The sequence below is a fragment of the Meles meles genome, chromosome 8, assembly GCF_922984935.1.
Source record: "Meles meles chromosome 8, mMelMel3.1 paternal haplotype, whole genome shotgun sequence".
NCBI classification, from domain to species: Eukaryota; Metazoa; Chordata; class Mammalia; order Carnivora; family Mustelidae; genus Meles; species Meles meles.
Genome location: NC_060073.1, coordinates 17,133,774 through 17,156,840, shown reverse-complemented (window position 1 = coordinate 17,156,840; position 23,067 = coordinate 17,133,774). Strand labels below are relative to the sequence as shown.

Here is a 23,067-nt window from a genome sequence, read left to right as displayed (position 1 = left end):
AGTGTGATATGAGATGTGAGGAGTGTTTCATAATCTACAATGTCAGAATTGAGCTCTCAGGAAAAGAAGGAACCAGGCTGGCATTATGAGGGAAGCTACTAGTTTGAGCACAGATGTACCGAAAAAAGTAAGGAAATAAGGTGTATTGTAGTAGAAAACTTACTGAGTAAGTCAGGATACACTATCATATTTGATATCTGTACGGATTAAGGAATCAATCAAAACTCTCAATTCATCTTTTGCTTTCTGTGGTTATTTTGATATGCCATAACGTTCTCATAGCACTTTTCACTTCTGCATTCCTCAGCGTGTAGATGAGTGGGTTGAGAAAAGGGGTCCCAATAGTATAAAATACGGACACCATCTTGTCCATGGGGTAAGTGGTTGGGGGACGTGTATATATGAATATACATGGACCAAAGAATAAGACTACTACGATGATGTGAGAAGTGCAAGTAGAGAGAGCTTTTCTCCTCCCTTCTGCACTGTGGTTTCGCAGTGAATGCAAGATGACAATATATGAGATCATCAGAATCACAAAACTGCTTGTGCAAATGGTTCCGCTGTTAGACACCCATTCTAGGTTGATCATATAGGTGTCCATGCAAGCAAGTTTCAGCAAGGGCTGCAAATCACAGCAGTAATGATCAATCAAATTGGGTCCACAGAAAGGCAATTTCAAGGCCAGGGCAATCTCAGCTATAGAATGGATAAAAGCCCCTATCCATGCAATAACAATCAAGATGATGCAAACCTGCCGTCTCATAATGGTTGGGTAATGTAAGGGCTTGCAGATGGCCACATAGCGATCAGCAGCCATGAGGATGAGCACAAAGATCTCCATGCATCCAAAGAAATGTAAGGCAAAGACTTGAATCATGCACTCTTTGTAAGTGATGGTTCTTTTTGCAAAGAGTGAATCCACAATTAGTCTGGGGCTGTGGATGTTGAAAAGCAGGAATCAGCAAGGGACAAATAAAATAGGAAAAAGTACATGGGGCTCCCAAGTGTCCGGCTGAACCTGATGGTCACAATAATCAGCAAATTCCCTATCATGGTTCCCACATATAAAATGAAGAATATTACAAATACCATGGTCTTTTTCATAGGATCTTGGGTCAATACTAACAGTATGAACTCAGTTACGCCGTTATTTTGTTGCATAATTTCAGGCAAAGTGGAGAAAGCACAGGTTAGAAATAATTAATCTGCAAAAAAAGAAATATTATGAAATGAATCATCCGTTTGAAGGTCAAATCCACATGCTTGATCACAGATGTGCCACTTACCCTGTGTAATCCCTTACCTTCCATGTTATTTTCTTCTGAATAAGGTGCAAATCATAATATTTATTTATAATCCACTCACCTGATTGCTTATGAAAGCAATGAAATATACCATAAATGAAAGAGCACCTAATTCTTCAGGCATAAAAGTATTAAATTAGGGGATTTGGATTGAGAGGGTATCTTTCTGAATTGGATGTCTTTCTTGAGTTTATGCCAAAGACATATTAGGTTGGAATGTTGCCACGGGGAGAAAACTCATGAATGATTTACATAATACCTTTTCATAATACTTGGTATTATGAAATAACTTGGTAATTCAGTTATAAAATATCTTATCATAAATATTCTGAATATTCAAAGAATGATGTAGAAACTTTGGTAGTGTTTCCCTTAATGAAACCTAAGAGAGAAAAAGAGCAAGAGAGACACAGAGGAGAAACAATATTTTAGTAGTGAACGTTCCCTCAACTGGTCCAGTCCATATTGAAATTTGTTTTAATCTGTTAGTTTGGCTGTTTATTTCCTATTACTTTAACTCTCAATAATTTCTAGTTTTTTGTAGTTTTAAATTCAGCTTCTATAAAACTTTGTTCTTTTGAAATTATTCTTCATCTTGTTCAGTATATTAATTAATGGGTCTTTCAGCAAATTTTCTTAAGACACAAATAGGGAGTTGAGGGAAACTGGAAGGGGAGATGAACCATGAGAGACTATGGACTCTGAAAAACAACCAGAGGGTTATGAAGGGGCGGCAGGGGGGTGGGGGGGTGGGAGGTTGAGGAACCAGGTGGTGGGTAATAGGGAGGGCACGTACTGCATGGAGCACTGGGTGTGATGCCAAAACAATGAACACTGTTATGCTGTAAATAAACAAATAAAAATAAATATAAAAAAAAGACACAAATAGAGACTCAGACTAAATAAAATATAAAAAGAGAACATTTGACATAAAGCAAAATACTTTTTTTTTTTCCAAATTTCATGTTATTTTAAGCACCAGGGATTTAGAAGATGAATTAAGGAAGTTCTAAGTCTGAAACTTTTCAATAGAATTCTTGGAATCTATATTCTTGAGTGTCCCATACCCTGACTTCAGTAAGAGAAGATAGAAACAGGAAGGGAGCTAATATGTATTTATAGATACCAAACAGTGGAATAATCTTCTCCTTCCTCATCACAGATATTTTCCAAATAGTGAAACAATCACGAGCACAAGTGCCAAAGCATTTAAGTATACTTACAACTTGTGTTCCAGACAAAAGCAAAATTTTCTCAAATATAGATTTCAAAGATCAATTTTTAAAAATCGTGTTTCAGGTACCTGGATGGCTCAGTCAGTTATCGTCTGACTCGGGATTTCCACTCAGCTCATGAACTCAGGGTTGTGCGATAGAGCCCCATACCAGGTTCTGTGTCTTGTGTGGAGCCTGCTTAAGATTCTCTCTCGTCCTCTACTTCTGCCCCTTCCCCTGCTCTCACACACACTCTCCCCCTCTCTCTCTAAATAAGTAAAATCTTTTTAAAATCCAAACTGTGCAAATGAAAATGGGCCAAATAACTGATTTCAAAAGAAACTTCTTATTAAAAATGTGGAAAGATAATAAATTTCATTCATAGCTAAATACATTCAAGTTTAAATTCCAACGATATATCTTTTCACTTATGAGATTAATACATTGACCATTTTGATAAATGTATTTTTATTTTTTTAAAGATTTTTTTTACTTAGTTAATAGAGAGAGGACACAGCATGGGTGCAGCAAGCAGAGGAGAGGGAAAAGCAAATCCCTGCTCAACAGGGAGCCAGATGCTGGGCTCAATCCCATGACCCTGATATCATGACCTAAGCCAAAGGCAGATGTGTAACCTACTGAACCACTCAAGTGCCCCAAGGATCAATGTATCCTAACAAATGCTACTGAAAATGACGTGGGAGACGACTGATCCCACACATTTTTTGTAGGAGTTTAAGGGGGTGTAATTTCTTAGGGAGTGATCTTCATCATTGAGGATATTTCAATGGCACTTAGACACAGGTCTAGTGATTCCATTTGCTGCAAATAATCTCACAAGCACCAAGACAATCACAGCAGTCCTTTCCAAGTTGCAAAAGGGGAAGAAACAACTTCAAGCCCATCAGAAAGGAAGCTAAATGAATCAGGGATAGTATTTTATGTAATCATCAATAAAAAGGAGGTGGATACATATATGCAGTGGTTTCTAAAATATGCTGAAAAGTGATAGAGTTCAGGACTCTATGCAGAGGATGGTAGTATAATCATTATCAGAAGAATAATGTATCACACACACACACGGACTTATATCATATCATTGTATTTAAGAGAGTACCAAAATTACATAATATTTGTGGATTCAGGATGGGGAAATTGTTTTCTGTTGTTGTTGCTGTTGTTGTTGTTTTGTTTTGTTTTTACTCAAAGTTAGGAGGATGACCTGAATTTTAAAATATTCCCTTTGGTATTGAAAATATGTCATAATCATGCTGCATTAAAAATAAAGCTTTTAGAAACCTTCTCTTAAAATAAATTAAAAAATAAATAAAAATTTAAAAAATTAAAACTCCACAATAAAAAAACCTAATTAAAAAAGAAAAGAAACATGCTCTCAGTAGGTGGTTTGCTAATCACATTGGCATATTACTGGTTTATAACAACTGCCTTCTGACATAGGCTGCAGGGACAGCAAGATTCCCAGGGCCAGAGCAAGATTTAAATATCTGTGTCAGAGGGTGAGTCACTGTAGAGGCAGTTCTGGACTCACGGTTCTTAACCATATCATGCCCCAACCACACTGCCATTCACTACAGGTTCCCTGGCATTCTTAGGAGTTTACTAAATATGCTCTTTGTCCAACTCTTCAGCGAACAGGAATGAAAATTGTCTGTTGTTTCGAACGGTTAAGTATAATAAAAAGACATCTACTTACCTATGTCTTGATCCCTCTGTCCGTCTATCATCTATCTATCTGGTAGAGACAGATGTTTGTTTAGTTCACATAATCATAAATATAAGAGTGACATACATTTGAATGAAGCAGCATAAGGAAGGGGATTTTCATCTGTTCACTGATGAATTTCACATCCAGAAAATGTATATATTTAATCATGAATTTTCATAAAGTGAATGAAAGAATTAAGAGAATTTCTTATTAATAAATCCAGTAGCATTGGGTCCTATTCAATATGTGGTTACCACTGAGAAAGGAAGCCTGCTCCATTCCCACGTAAAATCATTATCTCCATGGAGCATTTCCTGGACACTCAGATATTATTTCTATTTGCTTATCTCCCCACCTGGAGCTGCTGTGCATTGCTTTAATTCCACCTTCTCAGTTTCCATTGTAAAGCTCTTCTAGAAAATTCCCTAAATTTTCTATCCTTCCACAGATACCTTTTATGGGTTAGATGCACATTGTAGCATTGATCAAATTAATTGTCTCAGAGTATTAAAAACAACTAAGTTTTCCCCCAAAACAAATCTTACCAGTTTTGATAAGAGCTTTTGCAAAGGATAGGATGTTATATCGTACTCTTTTCGTCTCAAGGCAATTTGGCCACACTCATTCAAATGAGAATTTTTTAAAAAAATGTGTTTTTAAACTTCTGTCCGATCTCTTTTGATGTCACTGTGGCTCAGGTTCTCAAACACATGCCAGAAGACAAAGTTTGTCCTAGGTCCATCCCACACTTTCAGAAACCCACCCTCACATGTAATTTTGACAGGGAAATGCTTCTTTTATGCCTTTCCCTGCAGGAGTATTTAAACATGACTGATGCAAAATAAAGGAGTCTGGGGAAGGTCATTCCCTGAGGTGCTCTTTCCCTTTTAATTAAGAAACATTAGCTAGATATGAGAACAAAATTAATGTTCAATATGTATTATTAGATTATGGGGAAAAGGGTGATCATTTCTTTCAAAGGGTTTATTTGGACCATAAATTACCTATTTTGACTATCATAAAAACAAAAAAAAAGCTGTGATTATCTAGTTATCTAGTGGCCAGGGCATGGTTTCTGCTACCATTATCAAAGGAAATGAATCAGGATTTCTTTTTTTTTTATTTTTTTTTATTTTTATTGTATTTTATTTTATTTTTATTTATTTATTTATTTATTTATTTTTCCTTTTATTTATTTTTTCAGCGTAACAGTATTCATTGTTTTTGCACAACACCCAGTGCTCCATGCAAAACGTGGCCTCCCTATTACCCACCACCTGTTCCCCCAAACTCCCAACCCTGACCCTTCAAAACCCTCAGGTAGTTTTTCAGAGTCCATACATTATATGTTTATTAAAAAAAAAAAAATTTGGAAGGTGAATCAGGATTTCTTAAAGAAATGGCTGATTCTAGGGCTGTGGCACGAATGTAGGAGATGAACTGGAATATCCTGTAATTCCAGAAGGTAAAGAAGTGTTAATACACACACACACACACACACACACACACACACACACACACAAGTGTGCTCACACTGTGATGAGAATATGTCAAAGGAACACAAAAGCCAATGGAAAGAGACTCCAGTGCTAAAGCTTGGAAAAGATTTGAGCAAAAAAATAAATGACACTGAATTGAAATATTACTCATAGTATAAACATCTGCAAGTTCATGAAGATATCAACAAGAAATAGGGGATGACAGATAAAGCTCCCATAAAAATAATTCATAATGATTTTATAGGTATTCTGCTCTTAAAGGTTATAGGATAACACTCAATCTCTTATTTGTGGGCTGTACACAAGTGAGCTCCTTCCAACAGCCTCATTGTGGAATGGGACAGAGGGAGTAAATTTATGGAGGAGAAATATGGAAGACACTACCACAACGAGGTGATCAAGTTTAACCTTAATGTTGATGAGTCACATTGAAAGTACATACCCCTTAACAGGATGTGATGCAAATGGCACTTCGCCTCTGTGACCTTTTCTCCAATAACCCATAACTCCAGTCCAGTCTTGAGTAAAATATCAGACAAACCCTAAATGAAGGTACATCTGTGCTCAAACTTGTAGCTTCCCTCATAATGCCAGCCTGGTTCCTTCTTTTCCTGAGAGCTCAATTCTGACATTGTAGATTATGAAACACTCCTCACATCTCATATCACACTTAGTTTGATGGAAGAAAGATCACAACTGTTCAAACAGTGAGCATCCATAATTAAAGAATAGCATGAAATCTATGACTTGTAATTCTCTGTATAGCTCATTTCCAATAATGTATCCTGCTTTCTCTTGGAACACATTCAGAGCAAAGGCGCTAACTCTGTGTGTCAAGAAATTCTTTTCATTATATTACTAGTTCATCTTGAAAAACATTTCCACACTAGTGAACTAAAGGCCAAATGCTGTATATATAAATATATGTAATTTTTTTCTTAAGTATATTTTTATGTTTCCTTTGACTATTAAGATAACTTTGGCATTTATGCATGGGATTTTTTTTTTAAATGTAATACTATGACGTACTCTTGGTATTCAGCTGATTTCAATGATTAGGATATAGGAGCTACAAGAGCCCTCTACAACTGTAAGAGAGAAAGAAGTGAAATAATGTACAGGGTCAAGATTGAATAAGAATTTAAAGGGGCACCTGGGTGACTCAGTGGGTTAAGCCTCTGCCTTTGGCTCAAGTCATGATCTCACAGTCCTGGGAATGTGCCCATTATCAGGCTCTCTGCTCAGCAGGGAGCCTGCTTCCACCTCTCTCCCTGCCTGCCTCTCTGCTGACTTGCGATTTCTGTAGGTCAAAGAAATAAATAAAATCTTAAAAAAGAAAAAAAAAAAAGAATTTAAATACACCACAGGGATGCCCGGGGGGCTCAGTCAGTTAAGCATCAGCCCTTGTCTCAACTTAATGATTGCAGGGTCCTGGGACTAAATCCCACAACGGGATCCTTGCTCAATGGGGGTTCTGCTTCTCCCCCAAAATGTTTATATCAGCATTACTTACAATAGCCATACTGTGGAAACAGTCTAAGTGTCCATCAAATGATGAATGAATAAAGATGTGGGGGATATATATATATATATATATATATATATATATATATATATATGAATGCACTATAATTCATCCATCAAAAGGAATGAGATCTTGTAATTCTCAGTAATAGGGATGGAGCTAGGTAGTATTTTCCAACTCAAACTAGTAAGTCAGAGAACAATTTCACTTATGTGAAATTTAAAAACAACAAAAAAAGTAGTATAGGGACAAAATGAGAGAGGGGACAAACCAAGAAACAGACTCTTAACCATAGAGAACAAAAATAGGGAAGGGGGGTAGGAGGACAGGTCAATTAGGTGATGGGAGCATAAAAGTATCTGTGTGATGAACACCTATTGTGGTACGTAAGTGTTGAATCATTAAATTGTATACCTGGAAGTCCTAATACCCTGTACACTAACATGCTGCAATTTGAACAGAAATTTAAAAAAAAAATGATTTCAGTGCATTCTGTTGTACCATATCCTTAGTAATTATGGCAAGATTCTATTTAATTTTTAACACTATTCCCATTATTTACCTGAAAAAACTTTTCAATGCCAATAGTTTCCTCCTGTCAAAGATTATTTTAAAATAAATTCATTAAAATATCATGTTTTCAGTTTTCTCACTACTTTTTGCTTTTGGAAATATTATGAAGCTATTGACTTCACTAGTGTCCCAAAGTTGGCATGATGATGTACAAATATGTGTGTGTGTGTGTGTATATATATAAATATATATATATATATATACATATATATATATATATGCATACACACACACAAATACACACACACATATATATGGGTGTGTATGTGTATATATATGATCTTTTGCATAACCAATGAGCACATCTATCTTCTCTATAGTTATCACTGTGTGTTTGTATGTGTGCATGTGCAAGAAGATTTCATTTAAGATCTATTCTTTTTGCAATTTCAAGTATACACTATGATATTGTTAACTATAGTGACCCTGTAATATATTAGATCTCTAGAACTTATTCATTCTACCTAACTGAGACCTTGTACCCATTGACAAACATCTCTCTATTTTCCCAATTCCTGAACCCTGGTTACTACCATTCTACTCTCTGCTTCTGTAAATTTAACTATACCATCTCCACATATAAGTGAAATCATGCAGTATTTCTCTTTGTGTCTGGCTTGTTCCACTTAACAGTAAGTCATCCAGCTCCATCCATGTTATTGCAAATGGGAGAATTTCCCTCTTTTTAAAATCTGAATAATATATAATCTCACATTTCCTAAATTGATTCATCAGTGAAGGATGAGGTTGTATCCACATCTTGGCTACTGTGAATAATGATGCAATGAACTTAAGAATTGCAGCTAGCCCTTCACAATCATGATATCAGATCCTTTGGAATATATACCCAACAGTAGTATTGATGAATGGTAGTTCTACTTTTAATTTTTTGAGGAACTTCTATACTCTTCTCCATAATGACTCTACTAATCTACATATACATCAATAGTATACATGTGATCACTTTATTCCGCATCCTCACCAACAATTCTTATCTCTTGTCTTCTCAATAAGACTCAGTCTAACATGTGAAGTGGTATCTCATGATTTTGATTTGCATTTCCCTCATAATGAATGATGTTGAGTACCTTTGATGTACCTGTTGACCACTTGTATGTGTTTGGAAAATGTCTATACCATCCTTCTGCCTATTTCATAATCAGAGATGAAGGAAATCTCCATAGCTTCTACCCAACTTTCCTGTGAACCTGAAACTGCTCAGGAAAAATAGAATCTATTATTTTAAAATGTCAAGAAGAAGAGAAAATTGAATAATAGACAAAAAGCTTCCACTCATTTAGCTTAAAATAATATAGGAAAGAAGAAAAATATGTTACAATGCAGCCAAAAAGTAAACTACAATAAGATGAAATTATCTCCCAAAATTTAAGATTTGCATTATGTTCAATGCAAATACACCACACTTGAAAGATAGAAGTTGTCAGCATTGCCAGAATAATCTTCAGCAAAGAAAAGCAATGGACTAATGCTGCATTCGTCAGTATGATAAATTCCAGAATTGATACCATGCACTATGAATAAAAGCTATGATTCAATTTACACGAAGTTATACAATAGACAATGCTAAATCAGAGTGATGGAAATTGGACAATAATTGCATCTGATGGAGTTAACTGAAAAGGAGCATGACAGATCTTTCTGGGTTAATGAAAGTATTCTAGATCTTGACTTTTTTAATGGATATGTGAGTATGCACATTTATCAAACTCATCAAACTATATACTAAAAAGTTCTGCATTTCATCATATGTAAATTTTATCTTAGAAAAAGAGTTATGTTACCCCCTCCCCCCAAAAAAAACCCTAGGAAAAGAAACAAACAAAGGAAAACAACAACAACAACAAAAACCTTGCCAATATCTCCAAACACCCACCCCGGAGAAAAATGCTTATCAAATTTAGTGATCATTTCCAGAGGAAAAAAGTGGAACCTTGACTGTCATTAAAAATTTCAATCCTATGAATAGAAGATGTACTAATATTTTATTGGAAATGAGTATATGATACTGACTTTGAATAGTTGCCTTAGACTTCACCAAAATGAAAACTTTTTACTGCAAATTATCTCATTCCAAAGTGAAAAGCCAACCCACAGACTGGGAGAAAATATTTGCAAATCATGTATCTGAAAAGGAACTTGACTTCAGACTCTATAAAGAACTCCTACAATTTAATAATAAAAAGACAATAACCCAATTTAAAATTTGGCAAAACATCTCAATAAGCATACCTCCACAAAAATATGCAAATGGCCAAAAGAACATGAAAAGATGTTTAACACCTTTAGATAATAGGAAACTCACACCTCAGCCATAATGAGATACTGCTTTCCACCCACTAGGATGTCTAGAATCAAAAAAGACAGGCAATAATAAGTTTTAGTGAGGAGGTGCAGAAATTGGAGTTCTCATAAGTTACTGGTGATAATGTAGGATGGTCCAACCACTTTTTTTTGAGGATTTATTTATTTATTTACTGTTAGAGAGCACAAGCAGGGGAAGCAATAGGCAGAGGGAAATGCAGACTCCTCACTGAGAAAATAGCCTGATATTGGACTCATTTCCAGGACCTGGGATCATAACCTGAGCTGAAGGCTGTTGCTTAACCTCCTGAGCCACCCAGATGTCCCTGGTGCAATAACTTTGGAGAAACCACATGGCAGCTCCTCAAAATGTTGAACATATAATTAACAGAGATCTAGCAATTCTAATCTTAGGCTCTCCCCATGATAAATTAAATACATATTCTCACAAAAACTTGTATGTCAATGTACACAGCATCATTATCCATACTAGCTAAATGGGGGAACAATCTACATGTCAATCAACTGATGAGTGAGTAACATATATTCATAAAATGGAATTTTATCCATCAACATAAAGGAAAGAAATACTGATATTTGTGACAACATGGCTAAAATTTACACAAGAACATTATGCTAAATGAAAGCAACAGATTAAAAAGATAACATACCATATAATTCCTTTTTATATGAAATACCTAAAAAAAAAAATCTACAGTGAATGGAGATGAGAACTATGGTTCCCGAGCCCACTACCAGTAAAAAAGGTCTAGGAACACAGGCCCGTAAGCTTAGGTTGAAGTCTTTTGTGGCAGTATAAATGCTCTTAGCTATTTGCACCCCAATTGGTCCCAGGGCAGCAACCAGCTTCCAAAGTTCTTCATGAAACATCCCTCTGGCTGTAGAGAAGATCCCACCAGGGATAGTCACATTATGCATTGGCAGGCCAGGAGGGTAAGCAACATATCGCAGAGGTTCTTCTCTATCCATTCTTGACCAATCGGTGATGGAGAAATCAGCGATGCCGTGAGGAGAGGTGATCAAGGGCTTTTCTTGGAGACATTCTGTCCAAATGGGGCCTGGATTAGAATGGAATCATGGGTTAGAATACTTTAATTTCGGGGGACAATTAGGGTAAACAGGAGGACGCATATCTCTCTGGGGAGTATTAGGAGTTTTGTCACCTATAACCTCATAGACTGTCCATCTTTCCAGCCCTATCTCAGAATTAGACCAAATGATTCCACTTCTTCTGTATCCTAAAATAAAGGTAACTATATGAGGTCTCGATTGGACCACCATACACCCATTGATAAAATCATGGCCAGAGGGAGGTAACTGGAAACATTTAGGTACTTGAGCTGCTAGACTAGTCCAATTAATATAATGCTCCGTGCACTCCATGCCATCAGAGCTGCTTCCCCCGAAATAATCTGTAACATTAGTGTGTACTCGGGGAGTGGGATCATTCCAAGTAACAGGCCTTATAGTAGGTGGGTCAGGCAGATGTGCCTAATAGGCTTTGGCCTCACTGTGGGGGAGACCAACCATAGTTAATAATGTTAATAATATAGTGATCAATGTTTCCATTGGGTTGGATCTGATTCACTATCTCTAGGGCCTGATTCAGGAGATCTCTTATTAAGCTCTGACTGTAAGGGGGGAGGCGTCTTCTTCTTCTCCATGTGTTCTGGCCATTCAGCTGCTGTGCAACCTATATCAAAAAATTTAAAACATAAAGAATTAAAATTAAATGCATATGAGGTGAATATTTCACTGTTCCCTGTAGTATCTTCCCCTCTTTTCATTTTTTGAGATAGGATTAGGACTCTATTAGCTCTTTCTGTAATGGCTTGTCCTTGAGAATTATAAGGAGTACTCATCGAATGCTTAATTTGAAGGGTTTGGCAAAATTTTTGAAAAGCCTTGGTAAAATAACCCATGTTTCCAATAGTGTCCTGTTACAAGGAGAACAGATTCTTATTGAATTTATGCAAATAACTGATTGCAACGGAAGAAAGAATACTTACTGAGACCTTTTGATTTTCAGAGGGTTCAGACAGAAAAAAAAGTCGAATCCTTTGATTTGTTTGCAAATAAAAATTTTACATTTCTGTAAGTCACAGACATCTTAAGAAAAAAAGTTTCCTTAGTCTGGAAGAGCAAACATTAGAGAACCAGCAATGTTTAAAATAAGACAAAACATTAAGAGACACAACATTATAACCTTTTAGTTTATTTAGTCCCATGTTACTAAATCTGGTTTAGTCCGAATGCAGCTTTAGTTAGTTCTGGAAATTTTTATCCATTTCAGTTTTAGGATTTTAACATATCAAAGACCTGTATCTGTACTGAAAGTCCTTTATATGAATCTTCTTTAGACTGGAATTCATTTTACAATATAATTATAACAATTACAAATGACAAAAACTCAGAATAGATATGGCTAAATTACAGAGACATTAAAACTTTAGGAAATATATAGAACCCTTAGAGTAGTTATAGCATTTACCCAAATGCAACTCAAGGTTTATTATTGGTTTAGCAGTACTTACTGAGTAACTTAGTATATCAAGAAAATGTCTTATGAGTTAAAGAGATCTCATTTACAATTTAAATCTTGTCAACAATTGCTAAAATCTTAAAAAGTTTTAAAGCACATGCCTAAATATAATTAGGGATGTTAAACACCTGATAAAACAAAACATAGAAACTGTATTTTCTGGGCAGGCAAAGAGAAAACCATAACAGATCAATTAACCTAAGAAAACTTCTCCCTTTTTTTTTTGAATATATTTAACTAATTTATTTTTTTCAGCGTAACAGTATTCATTGTTTTTGCACAACACCCAGTGCTCCATGCAAAACGTGCCCTCCCTATTACCCACCACCTGTTCCCCCAACTTCCCACCCCTGACCCTTCAAAACCCTCAGGTTGTTTTTCAGAGTCCATAGTCTCTTATGGTTTGCCTCCCCTTCCAATTTTTTTTTTTATAAACATATAATGTATTTTTATCCCCAGGGGTACAGGTCTGTGAATCGCCAGGTTTATAAACACACTTCATAGCACTCACGATAGCACATACTCTCCCCAATGTCCATAACAAGTCAGGAAATGACAGATGCTGGCAAGGATGCGGAGAAAGGGGAACCCTCCTCCACTGTTGGTGGGAATGCAAGCTGGTGCAACCACTCTGGAAAACAGCATGGAGGTTCCTCAAAATGTTGAAAATAGAACTACCCTATGACCCAGCAATTGCACTACAGGGTATTTACCCTAAAGATACAAACATAGTGATCCGAAGGGGCACATGTACCCGAATGTTTATAGCAGCAATGTCTACAATAGCCAAACTATAGAAAGAACTTAGATGTCCATCAACAGATGAATGGATAAAGAAGATGTGGTATATATAAAACTTCGCCCTTTTAAACAGAGAGAAAACCAGTTTTTTTTATATCAGTGTCTTTTTATTTTTAAGCATGTAGTCTTAAGATAGTGGGTTTATTAGATTTCCCTCCTATCATGAATGATGTCGCAGACAAAGGGAGAGGGATCTTTCAGATGCTGTCCTGCTCGTGTCCCTCATGGGAACTTAGGAGCGTCTTAGCTAACGTCTGTCCATATAAACCCCAGACCCAGCTACTCCGTGGAGTAGATGACCATTATGCCATATGACGCCCCACGAGACTCAGGGTGCAGCCCACTCAGACTCTGTAGCCAAAGCGGTGGAGCCATACAGACACATTCACACAGTCAGGCACTCTTCAGATACAGACAGGTTGGACATCACCCTTCCCTGGGTATCCCTGGCTAATGGGAGGTGATCAGTCTCCCCTTTCATTCTTTAGGAATAAGAGTGAGTTTCTATGGTTACAGGCAATGGGGGATGGTAACAGGGTGTTTTTGCAGTCCCTCAAGGTTGGACGGCTTACCCAATCTCTCAAGGCCAAATGGCCCTTTCACTTGGAAGAATAATCTATGTGGAGGTATGCCAGGAGAGTGCTAAATCACCCTGGGGGCTGTTTTTTCTTTCTTTTCTTAGTCCTTCCTGACCATATCTAAAATTTCTTTTTTGAAGATTTCCCTTTATAAACCTTTTACAACTTTCCTTTGCATTCAGGTTTTATCCCAAACCATTTCCTTCCAAACCATCATCCCATTTAGGACAAAATTATTTTCTTTTACCTTTAATAAAATGTATTCCCATTCCTTAAATCTTTCTTACATATCTCCTACTTTCCTATATACAGAGTTGCTTTCTTTATTTCCATCAGTCTTAGTTACACTAAGCAGAATTTTGTACTCTTAGAAACACCTTAATCTCTAGTGAAGACTAAGTATTAACCAATTACAACAGAATTCTTCAGATGGCAAATTATGAATTAGTTAAGCACAAAACATGCTCACTAACAGATTTAAGTACTCTTAACTTCTTTGCTATAAGAAGATGAAAGCACAAACCTATGTTAAGTAATCAATGCTTTACTATTTTATTCTATCTGAAAAAGACCTAGATGTCTAACAAGTTTAATTTTGGTATTCAAGCAAAACTTTAAACTTTTAGGTTACCAAAGACTTTGAAAGCTACTTTAACAATTACCCATTAAAACTTTGAGACAGACAATTAACCATCAGTTTAGTAATTTTTTTTGCTAACAAATTTTAACCAATAACATGAGCTTACTTGACCTTCAGTAAACTTTGAAGTTTTACATTTACTGCTGGTAACTTAAAAGACATGTCTATCTTAATTAAACCACCAAACTTAACTTAGGGTTAAGCAGTCCAAGTCAGGCCAAAGAAAGCAGGGAACTTCCCTGAAACAAAGAGGTTTCAGCAGCTGCTTGGGAATATTTGTTAAGGTCTCTGTCCCGAGTTAGACCAACCCCAGTTGGCTTCAGTTACAGCCATTGGCTCCCCTATATCCTCCATTTTTTGGGGCAAATCATCAATCTCATCTTGAGGTTCTTGGGAAGCTATAGAAACCAGCTCAAAAGAGTGTTGTGGATCTAATGCCTCACAAATATTATCCCAGACCTGCATAATTATCAGGGGGAACAGTAGTGGAGCCACATATTTTGATATGCTTATTTCTTACCCTGCTCTTTGCCATGCAACCAAACTCATGGTTCCTTCTTTTGGGAACCTTGGGCATAATTCTGAAACAGTACAAAAAAATTGCTGCAAGGCCTTCTTAGAGACCTTGGACCCTTTCTGCTTCAAAAGGGCCTGCAGTGCAGTGACAAAAAGATCCTGCTCTAAAGACTGAAAGTGCCCCATTACATACTCCTGCTGTTGCCCGCACTTTCTGGGTGCCTCTTACCTGAATGGCGGTAACTAATTACCTGTGTATGCACGGTGCTCCCTTGACCTGTGCTCGCTGTCCCTGTGCCAGTGGAACTTGCCATGGCCCACGTGACAAATCGACCAGGAAATGCAAGGGTAAGAGGATGGTGAAAAGAAATTAAAGAGACAAAGAGATGGGGGCAGGAGGAGCACAGGGGATGATTTCCACCAATGCCGAGTTTATTCAAGGCAGCAAGGCATTATATAGCCAACATTAACTACTTTTAACTGATTACAAAAGAATTTGCTACATGCACAAAAAACCCTCCAGACTTCCCCATTATCTACTTCTCACGGTCTAAATGCAGACTCTCCAAGGCCAGTGGTCTCTGTCTTCAGATAATTCCTTAACCAGCTGCACTGACTCCAAAGTAACTCCAAACATACAAGAAGTAACAACAAACCTGAGAGTGATTCATGAGCTGTGCTGGAACAGCAAGGACCAGTTATGAATTTATGACCCCAACCACATTGCTCTCATCTAACTAGTAAACGTGTGGGAAATCGCAGAGGCAAGCGCACAACACATAGCACAGACCCTTTCTCAGTGCTACTCAACTTTTCCATCCTAAACCTTTTGTTAGGCTACTTGGACTTTAAAGGAGGCACAAGTCAGGGCCTGGTTTGGTCCTCATCTCAGGCCTTATCGCGGCCTCCCACAATTCCTATTCCAGGGAGGAGCAAAATAATTTTTAAACATGTTTTCTTGCACTGCTCAGTTTAATATGTAAGCATAATTTTCATGTTCCTCTGTATGTCACTGCCTTTTTCATTTAAAAACATATAGAGGAGAAAAACATTTGTCACATGTCAGAGTCTCTAGAATTTCACCATGTTTATAATAACTCAGCAGGAACACCTCATTTTGACAGGTTCAATATATCCATATCTTTCACAGTGACAATTTTTGTTTTGAAGTATAATGTAACCTCATTACTTTATTCAAATCTTCAAAATACTCTTTATTTTACATTTCAGTATTTAAACAATCCACCACACAAGTGCACTGGAGTATAAAGAGAGACAGGCAATGCTAAACTTTCTTAACAGCCAATGGTAATGACAAATATCACATGTCCAGAAGATAAACTTTCAATTTCATCAAAGACTAGGATAACATTTCTGTTTTATGTCTGAGGACCAATGAGCTGCCTGAAGCATACCTGGACCTGCCCTACATCAGCTAAACTTCACCTTTTGCAGAGATGCAAATGAGCAAAAATGAAATGCTTGTTGTATAAGCTACAAATACTGAAGTGGCTTGTTACTCAGCATTATTGAGCTGACTGATCCAAGAATAGCATGCTCAAACTGTAGAAGTGGGGAGTGAGGCATACTCTTGAGTCAATAAAACTTCCAATATGTCTAGTGTAAGGTACCTCGAAAGGAGCCATATAAAAGGCCAAGCAAGAGATAATGGGCATGATGGATCCCACCTAACCTTGGATACATACATGAAGGACAAATTCTAAATACCTAAGCATGCAGCCAACCTCCCTCTTCACTATTTCATCCATACATAACACAGTGGAAAAGAAGGACCTCTTTATTATTCATGGGTAAGTTTCCTTTCCACCTCTCCTTTAGTGATAAATCATAAGAAGAGTGTAACAAAAGATACATAAGAGCCAAGTTCACATGGACTCTGAAAGACCTGTCTTCCTGGGGAAAAAAACAAACAGAAATTTGTTACAATAAGCAAATTTATTCCATTACCAGAGAATGCAGCCTACATATGCATCAATAATAGACTAATTTAAAAACAAACAAACAAACAAACAAAAACAAAACCACCAGAATTCGGCACCAGCCCATGCAGCTATAGACATTTCTGTTCACCCTCACATCTCTGAATTGGAGAATCCCACCAGGACGTAATTGCCACCAGATCAACATCAAAACAAAATCCTGATTTAATCTGCTACTGTCTTTCTTATCTCCTTTTCAATACACTCCGTTATCTTTCGGCCTCCCTTTATGTGCTGAGTTTCCTAACTTGCAGGCAGTACATATGTCAGGGTCTTTTGGAAAGAGAAAATCTATTGCTAAATCATCATCATCTGTGGCTAGTTTCTGTAAATGTACTCCTCATCTTAAAACCCAGATTCCTGCAGACTCATAAATACAGAGAACAAACCGATGGTTCCCAGAGGGAACGTGGGCACATTGGTTGAAGAGAAGTAGAAGAAACAGGCTTCCAGTTATGGAATGAATAAATCACAGCAATAAAAGTCATAGCGTAGTGACTATAGTCTGTGTTATCATGTTAGCAGTGCATGGGGACAGATGGTAGCTACACTTGTGATGAGCACAACAACACCTGGAGATTTGTGGAATCACTAGGCTGTACACTCGAAACTAATGCAACATTGTGTATCAACTATACTCAAAATAAAAAAAAAAACAAGAAAAGAGATATCTGTTTCACAAAGGAAAATAATACTTCAAGTAAATACAATTCAATTTCTTCCTAGGGATCGTGTTGAAGAGAATAGAACACCAGAAAATAACAAGTCTGTTCCTCTCCTATTTGAAAATGTGGTGAACCCATTCTCTGGGACTTAACTCCTCATATCATACTACTGGATGACCATGGATGATGTCAGAGGCCCACTTCACACAGTTTGAGTATTCTTGTATAAAATAAGGGAGCACCTCAAAGCACTGAAGCAGTTCTTGGCCTATGACTCAGTTTTCAGTTAGCTACCACTGCTTTTCAGTCTAACCTTCTTTGTTTTGCTCTAGTATGAGAGCATTTCTGAGTAGAACCAAGAGATTTTGGCATAGCATGAATGGTGGGGGGAAAAATGTCAAACTATGCTGTTTGTATAAAGAGCAGTGAGGATTAACAAAATGCACCACGGGGACATCCATCTCATCAGATATTTGGCTTTTTTTTTTTCTTTTAAAATTTAATGTATTTTTTGAGAGAGACAAAGAGAAAGAGAGAGCAGGAGCATGGGGAAAGGGAGGGGGAGAGGAAGAAGGACAAGCAGCCTCCCACTGAACAGGGAGTAATAACAGGCTCAATCCCAGGACCCTGAGATTAGGACCTGAGCCAAAGTCAGATGCTTAACCACTTCACCAATGAGCAACCCAGGCATACCTTAGCTATGTGGCTTCTTAAACTGGGGGCCCTTTACAGAATGGGAGATTTCCCACATTTACAATAAGCATCAATTTGTATACTCATAAGGGATTTTTTTTTAAGATTTTTATTTATTTGACAGACAGAGATCACAAGTAGGCAGAGAGGCGGGCAGAGTGAGGAGGAAGCAGGCTCCCCGTGGAGCAGAAAGCCAGATATGGGGCTTGATCCCAGGACTCTGGAATCATGACCTGAGATGAAGGCAGAGGCTTTAACCCCCTGAGCCACCCAGGCATCCCCATCATAAGGGATTTTTAAATGAGGTTATAAATACACCATGGAATTATACTTAAAGGATTGAAAAGTGATGTTCATTATCTAATTTGAAATTTTAATGCCTGGAATACACCATCAATAGGGTACTGAGAATTAATTATAAAACATCTATAAGGACAGTGTGAATAGTGTAATTACATTGCATTACACTATTTTAAAAGCAATGTAAAGAGTTAAAATACATAATAACACTAGTAAATTTTTTGGCATTGCTTCTTTTATTTCAATGGATACCACCAAAAAAAGGCAGTGCTTAGGACTTCTCTTTGTCTGTGATATATTTTTCAGTCAAAAATCTCTTTCCTAAAGCAGGGCATAACTGTCAAACAATGTAATCTTAGGGGCAACTGGGTGGCTCAGGCGTTAAGCATCTGCCTTGGGTTCAGGTCATGATCTCAGGGTTCTGGGATTGAGCCCCACATTGGGCTTTCTGCTCAGCAGGAAGCCTGCTTCTCCATCTTCTGCTCCCCCTGCTTGTGTTCCCTCTCTCACTGTGTCTCTCTCTGACAAATAAACAAAAATCTTAAACAAACAAACAAACAAACAAACAAAAATGTAATCTTACAGTGTGCCTTGATAAGAGTGATATAATATCCAGTATGTCTAAAATCATGAAGTAGAGAATGTTCCAGAATACCAGTAAGTTCCAAAATGTCAAAGCCGAAAGAGGCCTGGAGGTCATGTGATTTGTTCCCCTTATTCAACTTCAGAAAAGTAAAGTAACAGCAAGAGGGTAGTTGAGGGGCCTTCTAACTTCAAGTCTTGCAATTTTTAAAAAAATACTTTATTTATTTGAGATATAGAATGAGAGAAGAAGAGAAATAGAGACAGCATGAGAGGGGGAGGGTCAGAGGGAGACACAAACTTCCCACTGAGCAGGGAGCCTGATGTAGGACTTGATTCCAGGACTCCAGGATCCCAGAGCCAAAGGCAGTTGTCCAACCAAACGAGCAACCCAGGTGTCCGAAGTCTTGCAGTTTTTGATGAAAGCACAAAAGCTCCCTGTACATGCTGTATTTGTTGACATTAGGGTTAGGGGGATAGAACAAGATCCAGGCAAGTATTTGAACTCCAGAGACTTCATTTCTCTTCACGCTGTATGTCTCGGCACCACAATTTCTTCATGGCATTCTTCATGTCTGTGTTTCTCAGCGTGTAGATAAGAGGGTTGAACATGGGGGCAATCATGGTGTAAAATAGGGCAAAAACCTTGTCATTACTGACAGAATCAGCCATGGGGACATATGTGAAGATGAGGGGCAGGAAGAACATGAACACAACAGTGATGTGTGAGCCACAGGTGGAGAGAGCTTTGCGGCAGCTCTGGGATGAGCGTGTCCTCAGGGTGGACAGAATGATGATGTAAGAAATTACCAAGGCAACAAAGGTCAAAATTGACAGCACTCCCGTGGTGCTAATGATCACAATAACCAACAGGCTAGTGTCTGTGCAGGCCAGCTTCAGCAAGGGGAAAACATCACAGAAATAGTGATCTATCTGATTGGGTCCACAGAAGGGAAGTTCAATAATAATCAATACCTGCAGGACTGAATGGAGAAAAGCTCCGAGAATCGAGGCCATCAAAAGGACATAGCACACTTGTCTGCTCATGATGACCATATAGTGAAGGGGTCTACAGATGGCTGCATAACGGTCATAGGCCATAGCCACCAAGATAAAGATCTCAGTGGCACCAAAGAAGTGGGCATAAAACATCTGGGCCATGCAGCTGTTGTAGGAGATGGTCTTCTGCTGGGCCAGAAGATCTGTGATCAGTTTGGGGGCCACTGTGGAAGTGAAGCAGACGTCCATGAAAGACAGGTAGCTCAGGAAAAAGTACATGGGCTGCTCACGTAGGCAGCTGCCACTGATGGTAAGAAGAATTAGGAGGTTTCCTGAGAGAATTGCAATGTAGCAAAGTGAGAACACCACAAAGCAGGCAATCCTTTCATCTTCATCACTAAAAAGCCCCATGAGGATAAATTCTGTGATATTTTCATGTCCCATTGTTTCTGTGGGTGTGATCATGTAGAGGAGAAAATTAATGTACTGGAAGCAGTCAACTTTTAAAACTATTGATTTATTTTAAAAGTCATTCATTTATTCAATAATACATATTGATTGTTCATTATGATACAAACACCATAATTAGTGCTAAGGGTACAGAAAGCATTGTGCAAAATACATAAAGTCTTACCCACAAGTAGATAAAGTTCATTGGAGTAGACATATGCTAACAATAATTGCACAAATAATTAATTAAGTTATAATAATTCCCAGTTTCACACTTATTATGTGCAAGAGGATGAATAAATAGAAGGTGAAATGTTCTTTCTTAGGTCAATTTTGAAATGCAATTTCAGTAGTATACCTTAAGAATAATTTTTAAATCTCTGGTATGTATCAACAACATTGAGGTTATCTGTCCTTCAAGGGCCGTCTCATTATTTACATCCTTCCCAGTGACTAAATTTGTGCTGAATCCTGAAAGTTCAGTTAAGTCTTTAGACATCAGTGAGCTCATAATTTTAAATATCAGATCTCTAGGTGACAATTTCAGAAAATGCCTTTAGCACCTTTCCTCCAACATTGAGCAATGATGAGATCTTTGGGAAAAGGGGTGCTCCATTGTATTGGATTATAGTATATTTGTGGCTTCTTGTAATTGACCTAATTTCCCAGTTCACTTTCCAGCCTAATCCAGGAGTTTTCATCCCTTCATCCCACTTTCTAGTGCTTCCCAGTAGGACAGCAACCTCAGAGGGGCAAATTGCATCCAAAGATTCTTTTTCACTAGATCTGTTTTACCTACCTTTTATTTCTTTGTATTGAACCACTTTCTCTCCTTCACAGGCTCACTACAGGTTTATGGGTCCCAGTCCTGAAATAGTTTAATTAAAAAGGACATAATACTCTGGTGCAAAATATTAAACTATATCCCTTACTTCATTTTGACAAAAAATGTGTCACAAAATTGTTAAACTCAGTGCCCAGTTGGATAAAACATGAACTCTACACACTGATAAAATGTGTCAGCCTACTCTGAAGGCTTATAACAGAAACTGAACAATGCTTTTTACTTTTACTTTTATACTGTGATTTTCTATGAGATTATTTTGGAAAAATGTACAATGGGCATACAAAAAGATTTTTAATAGGACTTTGGGGAGTTTGTGGACTTTGGGTTGAATTCCATCCATGAGCCCCAGATTAACAACCTGTGGCTTCATTTCTTGCAAAAATCTCTGAAAATATCACTGCCACATAAGCAAAAACCAGTAGTGATGATTCTGGGCTACGGTGTGATTTGTTTAAAATAAACGGTTCAGGATTATTTTATCTGTGAGTTATCTATTCTGTCCTTAAAAATAGAATTCCCTCATTGAATATAGAATTTTATTAACTGACATTAAAATATTGTAACAAGTTAAAAGAATGTACCATAATTATGGTTAGGGAGGATCCATATATAAGAATGATGTCGATTATTTAAAAATTAATCAATGTATTTAATAATTAGAACAAAAATTCTGACAAACTTTTTCATGAAAAGCTGATTCCAAAATTCAGAAAGAAGTAAAATGCAGAGGGGGAGGAGCAAGACGGTGGAGGTGTAGGAGACCTGAATCTTGTCCAGTCCCAGGAATTCAGCTAGATAGTTATCAAACCGTTCTGAATACCTACAGCTCAACAGTAGATTGAAAGAAAGAATAGCAGCAACTCTATGAAGAGAAAAGTTACCACTTTCTGGAAGATAGGCCATGCAGAGAAATAAATATGAGGAGATATTTGGGAAGACAGATTATGGGGAGAGGGAGCCTCTGTCAGATGGCTCCCAGCAAACGATAGAGCAGTTGAGTACAAAATCAGAACTTTAAGAAGTGGACTTTGCTGAGGGATGTCACTTTAGTGGCTAAGTGGGGGAAAGGTGGAGACCTCACTGGGACAGTGTGGTCTCAGGACCCTCAGATCACCAAAAGACTGTGAGTACCTGAGTTAGCAGAGCTCCCAGGGATCAGAGCAGGGAAGTTGGCTGCAAAGACAGAGACAAGGAGTGGGCTTTCAGCTCAGGGTTACCTTAAACCGTGATCCCCAGCACAGTCAGGCCACTGCTCTTTTATCAGGAA

General features: G+C 37.6%; 1 protein-coding gene and 1 pseudogene across 1 annotated transcript; both read right to left on the bottom strand.

Annotated features, from left to right (window-relative positions):
• Positions 1-232: 232 nt before the first annotated feature.
• On the bottom strand, positions 233-1,164 carry LOC123949280 (annotated as a pseudogene).
• Positions 1,165-20,020: 18,856 nt separating this feature from the next.
• Positions 20,021-20,947, bottom strand: LOC123947959 (olfactory receptor 4P4-like). The gene has a single exon (XM_046014311.1). It carries the CDS (start codon positions 20,945-20,947, stop codon positions 20,021-20,023), a length of 927 nt encoding a protein of 308 aa, XP_045870267.1.
• Between the last annotated feature and the right edge of the window lie 2,120 nt (positions 20,948-23,067).

Bases quoted from the DNA above. Each gene is read 5' to 3' on its own strand.
- LOC123947959 (XM_046014311.1), bottom strand. From the start codon at position 20,947: ATGGGACATGAAAATATCACAGAATTTATCCTCATGGGGCTTTTTAGT.